We start from the raw sequence: 22,267 nt of genomic DNA, 5'->3' as shown, positions 1-22,267 counted from the left end.
TTACTGTTTTTAAATTGTAAGGGTCATCAAACAATCGGAACAGGTTGTTCAGAGAGGCTGCAGAGTCTCTATCCTTGGAGATGCTCAAAACGTGACTGGACACAGCCCTGAACAACCTGCTGTAGCTGACCCTGCTTTGAGCAAGGGGATTGGACTTGATTTCCAGAGCTGTCTTTCAACCTCATTAACCACAGAATCACAGAATAGTTGAAGACTAAACGGGGCTTCTTAAATGGAAAGGTCTGGTGGAAAAAAGACAATTCACTGATATTAAATACAAAATAGACTATGTCAAATGAGAGACAGGAGATGTCAAGCTGATTATAAAAAGCCATGTTAGTGGTCCAACAGATGAGTAGTAAGCACAGCAAAAGCAGTATGCAAATTACACTAGCTCCTCATTATCTGTACTCACATCTACAGTGTTTTGTTTAGAAGACAAACTTCAGTAGCAATCAGAAAACCTTGATGCAGCATGCCCTTTGATAGTAGCAGCAGAGACTACAGTGTGCCTCCAATACACAAACCTAACTCAGACCTGAGTGGCAAGTCTGCCTACAGGTAAGAATCTTCTCTTACAACAAGCTGGATTTGAAAGCCACTGTTGAAAGTCCTCCTTGGGTCTCCAGGCGAATACCTGCTGCATGAAGTTGCTGCAGGTAAACTACAGTCACTATTCAGAGAGAGCAGTTGAGATTATCTTAACTTTACAGATGTAACTGTACTGGCTCCTCTCTCCATCTGTTTTATGGCATTTTCTGTGTTGCAGTCAACAAGATGACTTGCAGTTCGTGTGGACTTAACTCATTGGATTTAAACACAGAGATAATCTATGCCATCAGCATCAGCTAGTCCGGTGTATACTCCATGTTGTGCAACAAGGAAAACACCATGCCACTGAGCAGTTGTTGCCATCAGTACACCACACTCAGCCATGCATTTAATCTTCACAAACAGTTAAGGATGCTTTTAGCAAGCTCCTGGGTCACTGCTGCTATTGTTAATGGACAAACACTAGGGGACATGTTATACGTTAACTTGTTTATTTTCCAGCTGATTTCCAAGCTGGAAGACTTAATATCCATGTCTTGCATGTATATCTCTCTGTACCTCCAAACTTCACTGCCTTATTCCCTATCACACAAACCTGCAACCACAACACATACAACAGAACTCACTATCCCCAGTAAGTGCTTTTCTTGGAGGATGACCCCAGTTCATTTCTTAATCTCCCCATATTTCTTCTATATTTACAAAATATGAGGAGTATAGTACTCATATCAGTTCATGTCAAAGGATTAACATAAAATAAGAAAATCCAGATGCTTGTAAGTAAACAGAATAGCTTTCCTATTTCAACAGTGTTTTCCGATTTGAGGTGCTCTGTATTGACCCCCCAATGCAACTTTCTGTTTGGCATTTGGAATGTTGGACTTTCTATAACAAAATCCTAGACTGTTACTTAGATAAGCAATTGCTTTTCAGAAGATCTACCTTGGCTACTTAAGAGAAGCTAATGCCATCAAGACTTCTCAAATCTTTTAGGATTCACTGACCTTAGAAATACCATGAAAAGAAGTAGGAAGTAGTTTCTTCAAGACAGCCTCAGGAATCCATACATTCAAAACAGCACACTTTCTCCAACATGGAAAAAACACCAAGGGGCCAGGACAGCCAAAGGAGGGCAGAACCAGCAGTTTAAAGGGAGAAGCAAAGCATTTACTGTAGTCAGGGAAAAGCTGGCAGCTTAGAAGTTGTCAGCAGCTCAGCTTCTCAATCAGGAAGGAGCAAAATTACATTATGCTCAAAAGATACCAGGCCATTATGAGGGCAAGCTGTAACACCCTCTGTGAACCCAGCTAGAGGCTCCCACCCCTCCCACAGGATGGTCCCATTTATGCAGGATTCACAGCCCAGATCCCATATGGCACCAATTTGTGACCTTGCGCCAGGCTGCTGAGCAAGTCTGTACGGAGAAAGAAAGGTAAAAATTAGAGGTAGGACTGCCGAGATGAAAATCATTAGCAGGATCCAAGGAAGGCTCCAGCATGGGACATTATAAAATTGTAAAGGGAAAAAGCACCGCAGGGACATTAGCCAGGCTAGTTGTCAGCCATCAAGTCACTGGACCAGTATCAATGGAGTTGGTGAAAGACTTGGGACCATCTAGGATCTGGGACAGAATTGCAGGGGCCAATCCTTTCCCTCCTGACTGGTGACCATCAGGGTGGTGAGCACAGTAACACTTAGCCTAGTGGCTCATTAAGTCTTAGCTGTCTTTCATGGGTGTTGGCAAATAAATAATTGCTTTATACTTTTAACTTGCGTGTATCCTGCTTACAGAGTCCTTTTGCAGCTAGTTCAAGATACTTGAGGAAACTGACCCAAACACTCCACAGAAATGCTTAAGCCAAGGCTGGCTTGGCAGCAAAATCATTACAGATGATCAGCCTAGAGGTAATGATGCCGATATCCATAGTGTATAAGATTCTTTGCTATAAACAGTCAAAAAAGAGAGAAAAATATAGTGACAGATGCTCTATACAGAAGCACGTTTCAGCTCTCTTGAAAAGGTTTTTCCCATCGAGAGAAAATATGATTTCTTTGGTTTATACACAAATTAAGCTCTTGATCTGTATTAGTTTCTAGGAGTCCTCAATTCTCTCCACTGACTACAGAACAAAGACAACATGGGCTTTCTGTACTTACAGCTGGTGTCTGCAAGTTCCCCATTCCACCCCTGGTTTAGAGAAACAGCTGCAAGTCATACATAGGAGCAAGTAACAGACATTTCTCCCCAAACTGAACACAATCAGCTTCAAAAACATTTGCACATCTTCACCAAGCCTCTCCCCTTCTCCACTTTCACAAATAACACTCCAAAAATCCAGACAGCAGACAAGAATGGGAAAGAAAAAACCCAACATTTTTGTTCTATGTTACCGTTTCTCCTATTTTCCCCTGATATATTAGGCACTACCGATTTGAAACATCACTGCTCCAATCCCACAAGACAGTTCCCACGTTCTTTGCTTCTATAAAGAACTGGAAAGGAAATTTTAAATTAAAATAACTTCAATTAAATAGTGAAATCTAGGTGAACAGAAACCAATCTAGTATAAACTAGTTTACACCTTCTGTACCACTGGTAACAGCTAAAACACTTCACTCACTGCAGTATAGAAGTAATTAGAATAATTTAACATATTTTAAAAAGTACAGAACAGTTACCTTAGGAAGTGTTTCATGGTGACCGTTTGGTTTGTGCTGCTAGAACCGTAATCTATTGATCACTGATGACCTCTTCTTTGCAGGTGATATCAGTGCTGTAGAAATAGAATTGAGATGTATTTACTAACAGAAAAAAAAAAAAAGAAAAAGAAGTGGTACTTCAGTTTTCTAAATTACTCTTAAAACAAACATCTATGGAAATACATGGGAAAGATGTTAAGAAAACTCACGTCAATAAAAGCAAAGTGAAAAATCGTAATTTGTTTACACTCTTCAGCCTGAGCATATACTTTGACCAGACTACACTACCCATGTCTCTTCTCAGAAAAGGAGTAAAGAATTTGAATAAGAGTACAGAAATAAGTAAGAAAGCTCAAAGAAAAATCTGGAGAACTTCAAACACTTCTCGTGTTCTTCAAACACCTGTCTGGCTCACAGCAGCTGCCAAGTGGCAGTTTCAAGAGACACTCGGCTCACTCTGCTGTTAAAAGCCCTCTGTTCCCCAGAATTTGCAACAGCATTTGGAGACCTTGGGTAAGAGTAGCATGTAAGCAAAGAGCTGCTACTGGGTCCTGATTTAATTCACTATAAGAGATGTCAGGTAATCAGTTTTCCGGGTGACCAACTTTATTAAGTGATACATATGATGTCTTAAAAATAGATACAGTTGACCAGGTTGCCCATCCATTCTAAGATCTGGTGTCCTACAGTTAATTTTTATTACAATTACCATTTAGTTCCAGTAGAGGAGAGGAACAGGAAAAATTCAGGAACATCATAAATACAACCCTGCCCATGTACTGCAGACTCTCCCCAGTCACCACCCTCTTTACTTCAGGTTTCTACAATGAAGTATTCACATACAAGCGATATTTGACTAAGAGATGCAGACTTCTCAGCTTACTGTTTTTTATATCCTGTAAAAGGCAATAAGACATCTTTACTTGCTGCCAGAAAACAGGGTACTGCTACACGTCTGCTATTGGGACAGCTTAATCCAAGACTTAAAGGGAGCAAGACCGCCCTTTCAAGCTCTGTACTGGTACAAACCACACACAAAGGCCTGAATGAAAGCTCTGCTGTTAAGAAATCATTTAAGACCCCATGTTTCATTAGCACTGCATGCAGCATGCTGGAAAGTACCTGAAGGCCTTCAAAAAAATCTAGCCTTTTTTGTCACAAAGTTATAAATCTAGAGGACCTCAAATGTATTTTCTTTTGCAGGACCTATCAGCACTGATGGGATAAAAATCTTCTTACTCTACCTTGTTCTCATATTCTTTCCTTTTTGTAACTTGCAAGTTTCACATTATGCTGTTGCCTGCTGACAGGAACAGAACAAGCATTTAAGTTGAGAAAAATGCAGCTATCTTGTTGGATTACATCACATACAGCTTTCTAAAAATATATAATCCCTGAACTGTGAAAGCTTCATTCATTTATATTGTTTTTGACTGGCTGAATCATGTTGCTGTCCCCTGAATACAGCTGTAATTGGTGCTGGCTGCAGTGACACCTGCTTGCGAGGGCAGAGTGATGCTAACATCAAACTCTGGTTCATTAATGAACACAGTAGGCAGGCTCCTAACACTTCCTGCTACAGCTTTTGATAGGTCTTCGACAACAGCAAGCACAGGGAGCACAGAAGATAAGCAAAAACTAGAGGGGATGTAACCTGCTCCCCTTCTCCAGTCTAATAATTTGCTGTTTAAAAGATACAGTTTGTGAAAGATTCTCACAGCTGAGTCTCAGCTTTTTAGCATCAACTTGAACAAAGGAAGCTTCACCACAATATTTGACCCATAAGGGCAGCAGTGTAAGGAACACTCCAGAAGTGCCAGGAGCTGTCAAATCAACCCCCTCTAAAAGTGTGTGCTGGCCTCAGCCTCTGAGGTCAGCTCCTCCTTGATTCTGATCAAAGTCCTTGTTGAAAATGATGCTGCTTCTTTACTACTGCTTTAAAGGGAAGAGAAGTTCCACTTGCCTAAACTCCAGAATTGGTTCATCCAAATGTGGCATGGTAGGAGCTTCAAGATACTCTCCCTTCAAGAACAGTTACCAGCTACATCCAATTATAAATTTGTTTTGAATGCTCATTAAAAATTAGACTGTTTCATAAACTGTATTTTAAGAAGTCAACGTTGCTGTTCATAAACCCCTGCCTTCTACCCAGAAAGCTAAACTCAAAGGAAGATTTTTAGTTGCAAAGGAAAAGCATAACTAAATGACACAACAAGCATGACAAGTGGTTACAAAGTGCCAGTTTGGGATGTCTTTAAAAGCCCATCCTTGGAATTACAAGAAAAATTCTCCTTCTTCTCTCCTTTTAATTAAAAGGGGGTGGGGGGAGTCACTAGAATGCAACTTTACAGCTGAAGTCCTGATGCCACAGAAGTCACCATCAAAACACTCCAGCTTGGAAAGGACAAGTTCACCCTGCAGGCTTCAACAGCTAGTCCCCTACAGCACAGGCCCAGCCAATAACCAGGTCCATAGAAAGGCTATGGCTTCAAAAGCAGTTTCCTCCACTGGAGCACAAAGCAAGAAAATTCCACCTGACTCTACCAAGAAAGTTTGAGACCTAGAGGCAAGACTTCCAGCACAAACAAAAGTACAGAGAGTCTATGCTGCTGTCTTGGTTCTTAAGGTAAATGTTTACTTTAATGTCTGGCAGACAGGCTTTGTAAGTGCTGTCATCTGCTAAGTACAAGGATAGAAATTCATGCCAGGGTCTGCAATTCTTGCAACATATCACTTACATGGACACACACATACACATGATGTTAAGCTATTGACATCCAGACTAGACTGGGAAGCCAAATCAGAAGGCGAGAATTTACAGTCATCTTTAGACAAGCAGGACTGGAGGGCAGCATTCACCATTTACATATACCTCCATGAGTGATCCTCTAGGGGAGTTCAGTAAAGATTTTCTGTGATGAAAACAGTATTTAAATTCTTTAAAAAGATTGTTACCACAATTCACAGCTGAGTAAATTCAACTATTCATAAACCCGTAGAGCCAACAATTTCTGCCAACATCTTTTCCTCTCAAAATGTAGTAGATTTCTTTTAAGTGAAAAAAAAGAAATAGAATCCCATACAAAATAAACTAGTACTCTATTTTACTTCCAGTAAATTTGTCACAGCATCCCAGTGAACAAGAACAGCTATAGCTTTGGACAACATTTACACCACTTCGGAGTTTGCCTGAAAAGTTTCAGTCAATTGCCATTAGGTGTGCTTAGAGAAAAAGCATTTGTGGTCAGGGAGAGGGACTTGACTTACAGCCTCCTGTTTCCTTAAGGAAAGAGTTTCCTCAGCAAGTTGGATGTCTGCAGATCAGGAAGGCTTTCAAGGTCCACTTGTGGGAAAGGAAGACACATATGAGAAAAATATTTCTACAAGTGATAGATGATCAGGGTAATGAATATTTGTGAGCTTGTTGAAAGAAAGAACACAACAATTATACAATTTAGTTGAGCGGTTTGACAGCAGTTATGGATTTGGGGAGACTGAAATACAAGTTTCTGAAGACTCAACTTCCTGCACTTTTGAAATACTACTTTTGTCAGAAAGTGCCAGACTTCCAGCAGGACGCCCAGAGCCAGCAGGTACCCAGTGGGGAGCAGCCTGTTGGCCGCAGCACCCACCCACCACTCTGAGAATCTGAGTTTGCACTTTTACATAGTTTCACTCATGTGAACTTGCTGCTGTGTTTTTCTGCAGCCTAAGAAAACGTTCCAGCTTTAAGCTATAGACACTCACATTTTCTCAGTAAGGAACCTGCAAGATACTTCCCCTCTTCTCCTTTTGCAGCTTTTCAGCCTTTTCTGTTTTTAAGTTATGCGGCTGGAGTAAGCCTAAAGACAAGTAGGTTTGATTTCATTAACTATCTTTCATTAATTCCCTAGAAGTAGCTCACACCAACACCACAGATCCACCACTGAAAACCTCTTGGACCAATGTTTAAAGTTTGCTCCTTGGCATGAAGATACTCATGTTCTAAGGCTCTAGAGTGAGGATGACAGAGCAAGGACACTGTTTGGATCTCCCATATGCTTTAGTTTCTCAGCTTGCAGGATTGTATCCCGTACCACACCACTTCCACAAAAATCAGCCTCCTCCTCCCTCCAACAACACACCCATGTACCCATTCACTGCCAATTGTTTCATCCAGTTTATCTTAAACTAGACAGGAGTTTCCCCTTGTAAAACTAGCTGCAGCTTTTCTTGGAAGAGAAGCAGTACTACGACAATCCCATAGAACAGCAGCACTATTGCAAGATCTCTCTCAAAATATAAATGGATCTTTCCTTAAATAAACATTAAGTATTTGAATTCCTGTGACTTTATGATCTTTTAAGTAGTATAGCAAAACATGCATCAATCTGAAAGGTTAACAGTTGCTGGAGGCTGAAAGAAGTCAACAGTAAGCCTTAAAAGTCACCTCTTTATCTGAAGCTGACAGTTTGCTTTGTTTCTCTTCAAGAAAGCTACAGATACAGCTGAGGGAAAAAATTGTGTTAAATAACACAAATCACCATATTTGCAGAGTAACATATAAAACCAAGGGAGCTTTCTTCCTAATGTTTGTCTTGCAAGCTAATGACTTACCTGGCATATTGCAAACATTTTTAGAAGGTTTATATTCTAATTATAAAGAAAGAATAGCTGTGCTGAAGAGACAAATCATCATAACAATTAAGATGAGCAGGCTGAATATAGGACTTCATGTGGATCATTAGATTACAGTTCATCCCAACTTTCCTCCTCACAAAAAAAAAAAAAGGGGGGGGGACATATGTTTGAAGTAGAAGGCAGTAATTGCATCAGTCATCTTGAGCGGAGAGAAAAAAAAAAAAATCACTCATTTATTTTTAGGTTTAGTTCCTACAGTTTCAGAGAAGGTTCTTCTGAGCTGAATACCACCAACTACCATCATGATGTTGATTTCAGGTTGCAACTTTTCTTTCCAGTAGCATCCTGGGTTGCTACCTATCCCTCACTCACCTCAAAAGCCTACATGTATTTATTTGTGAGGGACAACAATCCTGAGCCTTATGTCACCAAAAGTGTTTTGCTACTCTATATTCTTTTTTTTTTTTTTCCCCCAATAGGAATGTTAATGCTTCTCTATCCTGAACACCAATCTGCGATAACTAGAATTAGAAAGGGGAAGAATAGCTGATATACGTTATGAATGTCCCTTGAGGCCCTGGCAGATAGCAAGCTGGCCACAAGCCAGCAGTATGCAAAGCCAGACCACAGCACCCTAGGCTGCATGAATACAAGCAGAACCAGTAAGTAGATTGAGGGAAGAGATTATCTTCCTCTGCTCAGCACTCTTTGGACAACATTTAGACACAGTCTAGTTTTGGGCCCCAGCAATACACAAAAAGACACCAAAAAACTGGAGAGAGTTAAGCAGAGGCCACTGAGATGATTGGGGGAGGCTGGGGCAGGTGGGCTTGTTCAGCCCAGGGCAGAGACAGCTTTGGCATGACCTAACAGAACCTCCAGTGCCTATGGGGAGCCATCGAGAAGTTTTAGATGGACTCTTCATAGCCATGCAGGGCAGGAAGGTGAAAAACAACAGGCATAAACTTAAACAGGAGAGGTTCAGCCTGGATACAAGGTGAAAATTTTTCCCCAAGAGGACAGTCAGGCAGTGGCATAGGTTGCCCAGAGAGGTTGTGCAGCCTGAACCTTTGAGGTTTCAAGCCCCAACTGAATGAAGCCCTGAGAAGCCTGACCTCAGAGCTGACCCTGCTGTGAGCAGGAGGTTGGGCTGGAGACCCTCTGAGGTCCCTTCCAGCCTTTGATTCTCTGCTTTCCCCACAGTCACTCTTAAGGGGAGTTCTCAGATATTCTGAGTGATACCCAAGTACTCTATATAACAGACAGCGTTCCTAAGTCATTGCTATTTTATTAGTTTAAGACCTACTAACTTCTCACTAAAATCCCGTATAATTTGCAGTGTTTCCCATGAAAAAAAGCTTAGCTTGTAGATGGAACAAGATTACTCCCTTTACCTCATGTCTCCCCACCGCTCCCACCCAAAAGCCTCCACCACTCAGTTTGACCACAAACAAGTCATTTTAAGGGACCTACAATTCAAGAATAAGAGTCTGCAAGAGTCCTGCCAGTATTAATATAACACACAAACCCCCCAAATACAAATAAAACCCCAATGACTCTAGGATCCCAGTTTGGTCAAGCCATACTAATTCTCAGCAGGTATTGTTTGTCAGGCTTTATATGGGGTAGACACGTACCTACTTGCACATTCCAACTTTTATTCTACCTTTGGGCATGCATGCAAGTAACTTAAAAATATATTTAAAAGCCCAGTAAAAACAGAGAACCTTTGACCATCTCAATTGCAGCATAGTCATTTATACGTCTTTGAATGTTATAGTAAGAACAGTACATAGACCTCTCCAGCTCAGAACGCATCCTGGGAAACGGCTCTATTGCCAAAAAGGCTCTCAGGAACAGGTTGTATCAAACCCCAGTTCCATGGAGTTCAAAAGCACTTTGTGTTGGCTCAGAAGTGGCTTTGCCTGACACGAACAGATGCAGCCACTGGCAGGAGCCACCTCAAAGATCAACAGTGGATGCCTGTTTTGTGTGAGTTCCGTTTCCCATCTCAGTACAGAACAGTATTTCCATTTCCATGTGCCCAGGATGCAGGTATTCAACTTCAAGCATTCTTTAGAATAAAACCTTGGAACAAAATGTCACACTTGATTGATGAAGCTAATAAGTAAGACTTGACTTCAGTCACACTGTCACAGGTAATAAGATCTTTTTCCTCTCCTAATCTCCATCACACATTGACATTTTATGTTTCTGTATTTCACTAGGAGAGTGAGGGAAAGACACGAAGTAGAAATTCACTGAATTTTAGTCCTCTCTAAAAAAGCCCATGAGCACGAGCACATACAACACAATTAAGCAACACAAAGAAAGAGCCCTGAATAAAAGCTTAAAATCACAACAGAGTTGGGGGGCAGGAGGGCATAAAAGCCCCTTCTCCCAAGCCACAGAACAGTGCTTTGAAAGTCTCTAATTTTGTAGTCCTAACTTAGCACTTCACTTCTGTCCATTACTGCCTCTTTAAAGTGGTAAATAGCATCACAGATATGAGACAGAAACAAGGAAGCATCAAGAGGGTCTTACAATACCTGTAAGACACAGTCACATAGGACTGCATTTGGGTTCAAGACTTGTAAAATCTCACATGGCAAGTGACCTCTAACACCATCCAGTTCAGCCTACACACTGCAATTCCTCAGTAGATTTTTGCTCACTGATAACCCAGTTTGATGAAGATAACATCAAATCAAAACTCAGCATTGTAGAAGCATCTCCACAGTTCATGGTTGATCCCTTTAAAAGAAAAAGGTTATGGTTCTGTAACTGACTTTTTAAAGCAAACTAGATCCCCAAAATACAGCAAAGGAGATGTACATGGATACAGACATATTTTGTGTGCAGAACTATGGCACTAATCTACTTTTACCAATTTCTATTAGCTCTGCTCTATCACAGTGTTGAAAGATGTTGAGGACAAAATTATAAGTCACTTCAGGTCACCAGTGAAGACTTCACTGGGTACATTCTATTTCTAATACTAAATACAAAGTTAAAAAGCAGAGGAAGCTCTCCATATCCCAGAGTACTGTAAACTTCTAGTAACTTAATCAGATGCTTAACTTCAACAGGAATTAAAAGTATCCAAGTGTCATCTCTGTCTATAATGTTTCCATCCTTAACAAGCTTACTTTACTTATTGAGGAAAGCGTATTTTATCCAAAAGAGGCCTGAGCAGATGATATCAGCTAAAAATGAAGTCTCGTGCTTGAAAACAGCCTTCAACCCACAGCAACTTCCCCCCACCCCTTCATGCATTATAAAAAGGCATCACTTTTAGACGCTTCTCATGAACTTTCACTTGACCACTGATGAGTTCACCCAGGAGAACAGCATCATCATCTGGGTGACTCGTGTGTGCTTACATGGTCTGCAGTGCAATGTTTCTGGCCTACTTGCTCTGTTTCCAGACAAACCGTACAACAGCTTGTACTGCAGGGAAGTCCGTTCTAAATAAAACATCACACTTTGTAGCAATATTCCTTCAAGTTTAGAATAAATCCTACAGGACTGGATGCATAAAATCCAGAGAGGCTGCCTGGTTAGCTCCTGGACTAATTACTGCAGAAGCTCCATGGAAAAAAACCAAAATTACTATTTCCAAAAGTGAATGACTGATGCTCTTTTGCCTTCCCTTCTTGGTTTCCACCTCATTGCCTAGATGAGAGGAGGGTACAAGGTAAAAGGCAAAGATGAAGTATTCACTTGCCACCAAAATTAACTGAAGTCTAGATTTGCTTTAGAGCCCTACTAATTCCTAACATACAGTAGTTTGTGGTGAAGAAACATCATCCTATCAATGGGTCACAGGCAGATCTGCAATGTCAATAGAGTTACACCAGAGATGCTTGCTCTCTATCCTTTCTCCTACCTTTCCAACACCTGTTATATTTGCTTGGACCAGGCAGAGTTAATTAAGCCATTCAGATCAATACAATCTCACACCAAGCACCAGCCTGAAAACATGTATATTTAAGGACTTTCATGTTTATTTTGTTAACTAACAACAAAAAAAAAAATTAAGACAAGCACACCAGAGGTGTCAGGGCAAAGGCCAGACAAAGCTTTCAGGCTAGAGGAGCATAATGCAATTTATTTACCCAGGAACTTGGTGAAGGTCAGACACAATTCATACTGATCTAACAGAAAATTGTTCCATGTGGTGCCCAGTTTTCCCTTCACTGTATCCGGATTACTTTGGCATGAAAGTGACAACTTTTCCACAGATCTCCGAGACGACACACAAGAGTAGGGTACATGAGAGTTTCTGCATGTCCTTCTGTAATTTTACAGACGCACTGTTCTCTAAGACAGGATTCAAGAATAATGACCTCCCATGCAGTAAGGCAGTTAGATGATGTCATGAAGCACCATATTTGTGAAACTGTGAGCATCCTACAGCAAGTGTTATGCACCACCTGTTAGCTGCCTGCAGTCCTGCAATCTGCACCAGGACCACAATAAATGAGCAACATACTTAACCTACAGACAAGAGGACTAAAAATCCCACTGCAGGTTTTTTTTGCAAACTTCATGGCCTACTATTTCATCTGCTGTTTGCTGCTCAGCGAGATGTTCTGCATCCCAAGCGGCAGGAAACCAGGACAGCTCCAAATACATGACCCTGCTGGAATCTCTGGTTACACACTTGCTGCCCAGAAGAACATGTGCAGGGTAGATTGCTCTGGTTTTACCAATGTCTGGAGTGAGGAGAAGTGGGAGAAATAATCTATTTACCCATGGAAACCAGAGAGTTTTCTTAAGTTTCTGCAATAAGTATTGCAAACTCCACGCTTTGGTTGAAACAGGTTTAAGACCTTCTTTAGAGAAAAGTCTGAATGGCAACATGGTTTAAAAAAAAAAAAAATCATTTTTGGGAAAATTTAGGGACATTTTCCCAAATCTGTTGTTCAGAAAGACTATGTACCAGCAGCTACCAGTTGACTCTTCAACTTGGAAGAGTCACAAGTATCCTACCAAATTTGAGTTTCTATCAACAAAGGTTGTGAAAAACTGTAAAAGTGACTGTATTAAGACTCACTTCACCCTTCTGTAGCTTAAGCTAACTCCAAGCAGCACCAAAATCAAGCACTGCTTCTATAAGTAGAGGAAAAAGAAAGCTAGGATGGAGTTTGGTGACAGGGACATTCATAGCAAGGAGGGATACAGTAACACAAACACCCCTCTGATATGATGAAACAAAAGGAAAAAGGTGAGGAAGATCTGCAAAAGATAAACATGGAAAGAATGGTTTGAAGGTCAATGAAGTTATACCACCTGGTAAGCAAGACTTACAAAACATTTTCAGGCATGGCCCAGGAACCAACCTTATGTGGTAATCGCACAAGATGCCCTTTCTCAACCAAGTATAAAAAAAAGTCAGTGGCATGGGAATTGTGAGGTGCCGTGGTGCTCTCCTTCCCTCTGCCACTTCCTGCTTGGTCCTACTGGGTGTTTGCTTTCTTTTAGGTGCTCAGTCTCAGACAGAAAAGGATGCTGGCAAAGATTTGATAGCAGAAAATTGGAAAGAGGGGAAAAGGCAATGTGGGAAGAGAAGAGACAGAAGAGACATGAAGACCATTGGAAACTGTTCCTGCAACACCATTACCGAGCGTGAAGAAGAGCAAAGCAGAGCCAAGAATACAAACTAGGACAGTACGATTGACAGCATTGCCATAATACACTTACTCTTAACACAATGCAACAGTGAAAGTCTTCTTCCTTCAGCATCTCCTTCTACTTAGAATAATGGGGCGTATGGTTTTTTTATAGTCCTACCCTTTACCTCATAAGTGTAAAGCAATAGTCAGAAAAAATTCTACAAGAAAATAAATAAAACAAGTTTCCAGAATACTTGCAGCAGATACACCCGTAATAATTCAGTACTATGAACTGATCTCATCCTTGAGATGGTAACCTGTATGATATAGCACAACTGGCAGACCAAAATTTTGCCCAGATTCAGTGGGTTGGTTGTTTTCAGTGGGTTTTTTGGTTGTTTTTTTTTGTTCTTGTTTTGTGGTTTTGTTGTTGTTGTTTGGTTAGTTTTTGGATTGAACGATGACCACAATCTCATGTTTTATGCTTTAGAACTAGTCCTGAATTGCTTGGTTTGCATATGATGTTAATTGGGTGTTCAAGATGCACAAGAGCAAGAGCCCTCCCTTGCTCATGCTGCACCACTCACCTCCCACTCTAGAAGAAAAATACCCTCCCCTACCCCTCCCCCCCAAGTTTAAAATAATTCCTACAACACAATAAATAAGCAGGGCTGGGAAGAAAAGCCACTTCACTAAAACAGCCTATAGTATAAAAAAAAAAAAGCTGAAACATTTTTCCCTTCCAAAGGGGAGATATTGTTGTGGTTCCCCACCAAATAGCTGGGGCAGATTCCATGACCTTTTCTTAATTTGTGCCCAAGGTATGTCCTGTTTTCCATATCTTCCTATGGGAACACCATCACTCCTTTCCCTTCCTCACTCAGTTCAGCAACAACTCCTCTTTTCCTCCTTCAATCCATCTGTTCTCCTCAGGCTGCCTTAACACTGACAGCGTGAAGGCCTAGCAATCCCAAATTTAACAAACCCCACATTGATCTTAGTGTTTCAGAGGCACAGCCTGTTTGATGGCAAGCATCCAAGCCAAAGTTGATATGGATGTGGCTTTGTGAAAGCAGAGTGGGAGAGGAACAAGAGACTTGCTCTTATAACTGCCTACCAGAGCTATGGAAGAGGACTAGTTTCCATGACCACAGGACTGCTTTGCACTAAGGTGCCCAATTCATATCACCTGCATGCCCACCCAATTGTGCAAGTATTATCAACGCAGTAACAAGTTGTTGTGACACCACAGACAAGTCTCAATACCTGAAGCATCCTGGAGGACAATGAAAGGTAGGGATTTATTTTTGTTTTTAAATATATAAATAAGACTACTAAAAAAAAGAAGAAAAAAAAAAATCAGTGGCAAAACTTCCATTCATTATCTGTGCAATCTGGAATCGGCCACAGGAGCCCTTGTTCAATATACTGATCCCAGTAGCATCAGAATTTTGGGGTCCTAGGAAACTTATCAGTTCACTTTTGGCAGATTCAGACACAGGCACACAATATGGGCTTGTGTGGCAGATGGTGTATAGACTAAGGAATAACTCTTATGTTTGTGAAATTGATAGCCAGTTGTACACAGTCCTAAATAAGCATTCTTTACAGGAACAGCCTTTCTTCCTTATGCACCTTCAGAAGACATCAGTTAACTGTGAGTGGATTAGCAGTATGATGCAGGGAGCTGTGGAGACAAGACGTCATGTAACTAATTTTCTTGGGTCTGTCCTGTCCCTTAATCTCTCTACCCAAGCATCCTTCCCTGGAGGGGCAAAATATATACCTACCACAGGACCTACAGCTACATCAGTGCATAGCACAGACCAACAGAAGTGGCTCTGCTGATGAAAAAAAGTGGTGCCAAGCATTTGAAATTGAAACTACGTAGATGGAGGAAAGGCTGTTTGTTTTTAAACAAAACACCCAGTACGGATGCTGGAGTAGCTCCAACCTGGTCCCTGGGACTGAATGCCAGGTTGCAGTTGATGTGCTCCCAAAACAGTTCCTCCTGTTTATTCTCAGGTGCCCCAAGACTAGTCCACAAAGTGAGGTGAAGAACAAAAAGGCATGGACAACTGGAACATTTGCTTCAAAAAACACACTCCCTGTCTCAGCTAAAACATTAGTGTAGACATGTATATTAAAACTAAAAATGCCTGCGAAATAATTCTAGGTACAATACCACCAAAGAGGGGAGAGCTCACAGGTACGCACCATTTTCTATAGACACAGTCATGAGGACCACAGTATCCCATACCTCCTAAATCTGCTCTAACAAGTTGCAACTTCACCTGCTCAGTCTGCCAATTGTTTTCAGTTCCAGTCTTTGCATCTCCCATATTTCTCCTATTCTCCAGGCTCCTTTGTACATCTGTGACCGTAGCTGGCTGAACCAGAATAGAGTGCTCAGTCTGAGGATCTACAGACAGACTGGGACATGTTAAAAACACCATGCCCAACCACATGGTTCCACTCAGGTACTATACCCACTGTAAGTGCTGGAAACTATCTTCTTGAAGGGCCTCTCAGCTGTAACAGAAAGCTGAGAAGTGTTTGCTCACATTTTGCAGGGGAGTGGGAAATAGCACTCCAGAATGAACTGCCAGAAATGCCTGAAGCTAACAAACTTGGTGTGGGGCTCTTCATTGGTTTTATGCTAAAGTGGATGAGAACTGCTCACTCAATTACAGCTGAGAGGTACTTTTAAGAAACCAGTATCTTTCACACAAGACTCAGTAATTGACTGGGAGTGCTCCCAGAGCAGGGGTCCTGGTTCAGTTTCATTGGGAGAGTTCAGGTCTCTTGTGGCAAGACTGCTCCAAGACCTGAACAGCCACAAGGCAACTGGAGAAGGTCTCCGGAGGATGTGACAGATACTCAAGCTGGACACGAGCCAAATTGCTAGTGTAAACATATCCATAATTTGTTTCAAGGCAAAGTCAAACAGGTCAGTTTACCACAGAAATGCTTGCTTTGCCTTGAAAAGGATTGCCCACACAGTCCCATGTACCACTGAGAAATGACTCGGGAAGCTGCTCCCACAGCCTCTGCCATCAGACTACTCTTTCCACCTTGGGCTCAGGCTTGGCAAACCCTGTGGTGCAGCACAGCTCAGCACTCCAGCTCAGTTATGTGGCTGATCTCATGCCATGTTACGTGGATGCTGAGGATCCTAAGCCCGAACCACAGCCTCAGTCCTGCACTACTACAACCATTCTCCACATCTTTTTATATCAGTCTCATTTTTCATTTTATTTTCCCCTACTTTATCCTTCTTTCCTGATTGGAATCTCACCACCTGGCTTCCTTCCCACATTCCAGCAAACCATACCCTGGAGTTTACTCTTCTTGCCTCCTTCCCAAAGCTTCCATTCAAGAAGGGTACCATATTTCATGCAGTCTTTTGGCCTACATCACCAAGCAAAAGATTTCAAAGGAATGTCAAATAAAGCAAGCTTTCCAATCAAGGCGGCTAAGCAGATGTTCATAAAAAAAAAAAAAAAAGTCTCATGAGCCAGAGGGCATTAAATCCAACAAGATTTGATCTCCAGGCAGCCCGAGCTTGCTCTTATTGCAATTTTCTGCTAACACTTCAAATGACCCCTTGGGAAAAATAAAGCTTGCCTGCCTCTGTATAGCACTTATGCCCTGTCTGTACAACTAAACAGAATTTTTGTTAACTTTGGTTACAGCTGATCACAGCTTAGCTTTAAGTACAAGTTCTCCAGACAGCTTTAAAATACAAGATGATTTAAATACAGGCAGCAGTCTGGAACCCTGCACACACTAGCAATTGTGCAACAGCATTTTCTCTGCTTCCACCACTGCAATCAGTGGCAAGACTCTGTTGTGCACGGGAGATGACAGATAACAAAATAACCACCTCATGCAACATAGCCCTGAAGTTTCCCTGCTTAAGTATAGCTTAGCTCAAGGGGCTGTAATTCCCTGGCATGAGTGACAGAAAGATGTTTGATCAGAGGAAATTCTTGGGTTCACAAGTGTCAATGCAACTAATGTGATGCTGTCCCATGGCTAATAAAGCCCTGTCTCAAGAGCTGAGCAGGCAAAGGATTTGTAGACACTTTGGTTATATGCTTAGCCCTAGCAGGTTTTTACACTAGCAGAACATGTTTTACTATGTATCAGTGAACCAGCAGGAAAGTTAACAAATGTATTCTCTTACATGATTGTCCTGTTGTTTAGTGCTTTCCTGGAAGTATTTTGTGCTGATTTTCTGTCTAGAGTGATACAGCATCTGATGCTGTCACATGATTTCACTCCTGAAAATCATAGGCTTCCTGTCTCTGAGCATCTATTATGCTTGGTGATAAGTCAATTACTACAGCAATGTGGTCTTGCGTTAGTTTTAGTTGAAATACTGTTTAAAATGTTATGCAAATTATGAGAATTGAACAAGTCAAAACACATTTCTAGATGTAACTCCACCTGCTTGTTTTGGAAATGCAGTGGTCCATATTTTTTAAGGAAGTCAGAGGAAAGCAGGGTCTCCTAAAACTCAATAAATCTCTGTACTTGCACTTTGCTAAATATGCTAAATAGACATAAGTATGCAACACCTACCAAATTACTACACTTAATGAGTCTTTTGCTGTTCTCATCTTAGGGAGACGAGATGTTCTTAGCACAAGCCCACTCAACTGCTTCAACTATTCACAGATCTACCAGTACCAAACAATGATCTTTAAAAATGCATAAGGAAATGTTTGAAACAGAAGGCAAACAGTAAGCTTGCTGTAGTGCATAGGGATGATGCAGGATTTAAGAGATGCCATTTCTCCTGTTCTACTTCATTTTAGGATAAATTATGATAGTGGGGGAGGGGCAGAAGAGAGAAGAATGAAAACCTGGATTTACTAAAGCATGCAAGCTACAAAATAAATTTCTTTCAGTTTTTAAAATGGCTCCCTTGTTTCAAACGCCTTTGTCACAAAACCCAGCTTGTTGTGATCCGACTGTTGAGTTGACTGAACTGGGACGAAGGTGTCGTTCTCCCCGGCGCCCCCATTCTGACATACACTTTAGCTACTCTCTTTTAGCCATTTTCAAGGAAACGGTAAGAAAAGCAGAAACGGCCAGGACAAAGAGAAACATAAAAGCCTGCAGACATCAATCCTAGAGTTAACTCGGGAGCAGGTGTAACTTGATCATGCGGGGGGACGAAGGGGAGGCAGGGAAGAAGAGCGTGCCGTGGGGGGGGGGGGGGGGGGAAATCATCATTATCCTGTCCACATGTCGGTGTAACTGAGGTCCGCAGATCTCAGGGCAGCTGCGCGGCGGGGCAAGCCAGGCCGGCGGCCCCGGGCGCAGGGAGGGCTGCCGGGGCAGGGCGCGGAGCGCACTGCGGAGCCGCAGAGCCGTGCGCCTGGCTGCCGCCCAGCGCCGGCCTCCTCCAGCCGCCCCCTCGCCAGTTACAAAGGATGGGGGCGTTAAAAAATACATGAATAAAATTTTTTAAAACAACAACAAAAAACCCAAATGCGCAAACCACCCAGCGTCCCCCCAGTTTCCTTACGCCGCAAGGTCTTCCCAGGGAGCGTCCCGCGTTCAAAGGGGCAAAACTTCGCTCCCTTTTGAGCGGGGGGGAGGGGCAGCGGAGGGGGCTGCGATGCGATGCCCGGAGCCGCCTCCCGTCGCTAAGCGACCCGCGGGACCGGCGGCAGGGCCCTCCGCCGCCTCCGCGCACTCACCGCTCCGCGCCGCGCCATCCCCGCCGTCCCGGGCCGTCCTTCCTGGCCGCGCGGGTGTGCTGCTGCCGCCGCCGCGATCTGGGTCACCCGGCGCGGCGGCCGGCGAAGGTGAGGAGGAGGAGGAGGAGGAAGAAGAGGAGGCGGAGGAAGGCGGGTGGCGGTGCCGCCTACCGGCGAGCGCGGGGGGAAGGCTGCGGCGGGGCCCGAGCCCGCCCCGCGGGGAGGGGAAGGGGCCGGTTGCCGGCGGTCCCCGGCGAAGGATGCACCTCTCCTCCCCTTTTGACCTCCCTTTGTCCCGAAACTAAGCTGGATTTCCGAGACCTCCCCTCCCGTTCTCCCCACGCTTGCCGAGGAAAGACGATACCTGTTTGCGCTTGAGGGGAGTCCAGCCACAAGGGTACAGTTAAGGTCCTACGGGAGAGCGGGGGACATCTCCGAGGTGTTAAGATCCCGGCTAGCTAGGGTAGTATCCTGCGAGTCGGCATCCTGCCGCCATACCCCATCCCACCTACCTGTCAAGGAGATCAGCGTCCTTTCTTCCCCAGCAGTATATCCCAAAGGCTTTTGATCTTCAAAGTTTAAAATCTGCTAATCAGCCTCACAGGCATGCTAGTCTATTTATATGGCTCTCCCCTCCAAGAGAATAATGACCCTTGTCTGAAGTGTCCACAGAATCATTTAAAGTTGCCCAGTGCTGTAACTACTGCCACTAGGCAAATAGTCTGTGCTTCTGTTCATCCTTACTGCTGCATGCGTCTGTCCAGACGTTCCTTTGAAGCTGTAAGCAGGCTGTCAGGACACATTGGCATCCCCACATTGTCCAATAGTCTTGGGCTTTCAGACGTCCTTTGAAAACACTAATTAACCTCTTTTTCAAAGTGTTTCCTATGCCTAAACTGAAAATAGCTTTCTGCATGCCTGTTAAAGGGGCATGGTGTAATTTCTTCTGAATCTCCTTTTTCAGTCATTTTGATCCTATAATCAACTGTCACTTTCAAGAAGTACAGTGAAAACGCTAGTGTCACTAAGTTAAACATTTAACAACTAGGAAATGCTGTGCATGTCTTACACTCAAGGCAAAGACGACTGCTACTTAATCCACCTCCTAGCTAGAGCTACATAGTCCCTCTTCCACTTCTTGACATCAGCACGCCTGATGTACCTGGCTGGCAGATGCTGCGATCTGCAGAGCTGATTGAATGGCAGGGACAGGTCTCAGCTGCCTCCGCTGCAGCCGTGCTGTCCATTAGCAGCCAAGGTCCAATGCTCAAAGGAACCCACTAAATGACGGGTATCAGGCTGCAGCTTTACTATCTTATCTCTTATTTGCCTCATGTTTTGCAGATTGAAGTAAGGTTTCCAGCTTAATTCCATGCATCAATGAAACTAGAAAAGTAGTTCTTTCTCCTGCCTCGTACGTTATGGTGAGTTTTCCAATTACTATATCCCAGTGAATTCTGCCCCCTCACACATACTTGGTCTCAGTTCCTAAGCCTGTCAGAACTGCTCTAGCACAAGTTTGGAGGAGCCACCACAGGTCACTACATCTCTGAACAGAGTAAACCCAGTATTGGGGAATTTTCAGGGGCTTCAGGAGCAGAGTTCAATTACACTTCCCAAAATAAGTTTGGGAACAGAGCTTTGAGAGACAATTCATTCATAATTATGCAAGATGCATCATGAGCATGAAAAGCCAGATCCATGCTACAAAGTAGCCTTACCTTCCCAGATGCTATACTCTTGTCCACCAATGTGGAGGAATTTAAAATGTAAGCTGGAAAGGCTCATTGAATCTAGTCCCTTACTGCTATGGCAAATTTAGGGGATCACACCAAAAGGTTTGGAGTTTCCAGATGGCCTCCTACCCATTCTCTGGAATCACGTAGTAGCACATAGCTATGCTGTAGTCACGCAGTGCCATTTCAGTCTTTTTACAAGACCCTTGTTATCAAATTGCAGTTTGATGTACCCATTCACTCAATATCTTGGGATGGAAGTTACCCAGATTACTATGCCTCCTACGTTCAGCACCATTGTTCTTATGGAAAGTTGAGGCAAACCAGCATTTTAAAGCCTGGATTAAAAAGCCCCCAGCTCTTTTGATTATAAGCACTTACAGAACATATTACAATGCTGTACTTTCCTTCTAACAGCATAATTATTTTTAATTTATGGCAAATAAAAGAAACTGTGCATGACAGCAGAAATATAGCCTGTACTTAGAAGTCCCAGTGAAAAACATATTAGAAGAACTAGATACAGGACCCCACTAGTTGAGCAATATCACACTTTTCCAACAATAGCTCACACAGCCTGCTATGCGTAATAAAAACCAGCAAGGTCACGTACATGATTAATTTAGCATTGGAAAGAAGGTGACAGAAGCAGCAAAAAAACAGATAGCAACATACCTAGCTCAGACGTTGGTTAAAAATCAAAAGCTCAGGTCCCTTATTATTGTGGATAGAAGCTCTTATTGCACAATTTACTGATAAAGACAAGATTGATAAAAAGTACACATGCTATGCTCTTGTGAAGAACCTAATGTGTTTCAACACCATCCAGCACTTTTCTCAGAAGACATACCACCCAAGCACTATTAAGTGCGCCATAAGGATTTACACTTTAGTTAATACTTTTATAGCATTGTTTTCTTTTTAACAAGTAACTTCTTTCATTTTGTGACAATACAAATGGTGGCAGAAATACTTTAGGTATTCTTGTATTCTTTTATTTAAAAAAGACAAAAGAAAGAATATGTTTTACCTAACAATCCTAGTACTCCCAGAATAATCTTAAAAGTTGTAGTAGTGAAAGAAAAGGAAGGAACAAAAACACACACCACACCACCACCCCATTTACATAAGGGACTTTCTTACCTCAGTTTTCAAAAACTATAGTCCAGACTATCAATCTGTTCAGGTTTTACTCAGGATAAAACAGGCTACTCTCAGCATAAATTAAAACCTTCTCAGACTGCTTTCAATCTTCCTCACCTGCCCTGGGCATCAGGGGACCCTTTTGTCAGCTGGGCATTATCAGGGTGTGATAAACCACACCCTC

The 22,267-nt window shown here is 42.5% G+C and overlaps 1 protein-coding gene across 4 annotated transcripts in view; it reads right to left on the bottom strand.

Moving 5' to 3' along the window:
* Positions 1–22,267, bottom strand: part of ELMOD1 (ELMO domain containing 1) — a 60,612-nt gene that overhangs the window by 30,395 nt on the left and 7,950 nt on the right. The window contains exons 1-2 of one of the 4 annotated variants that reach the window (XM_052812833.1): positions 19,205–19,316; positions 3,232–3,326 (exon numbers count right to left, since the gene is read on the bottom strand). In XM_052812833.1, coding sequence (XP_052668793.1) covers positions 3,232–3,248 — 17 coding nt within the window. In that variant the 5' untranslated portion in view covers positions 3,249–3,326; positions 19,205–19,316. Of the gene's footprint in view, positions 1–3,231; positions 3,327–19,204; positions 19,317–22,267 lie in introns of those variants that run through there. The other 3 variants (XM_052812835.1, XM_052812838.1, XM_052812836.1) reach the window with 3 other exon arrangements.

This window comes from Harpia harpyja, chromosome 17 (genome assembly GCF_026419915.1).
Source record: "Harpia harpyja isolate bHarHar1 chromosome 17, bHarHar1 primary haplotype, whole genome shotgun sequence".
Classification (NCBI taxonomy): Eukaryota; Metazoa; Chordata; class Aves; order Accipitriformes; family Accipitridae; genus Harpia; species Harpia harpyja.
The sequence above is the reverse complement of the archived record's forward strand: the minus strand, read 5'-3'. Positions and strand labels throughout refer to the sequence as shown.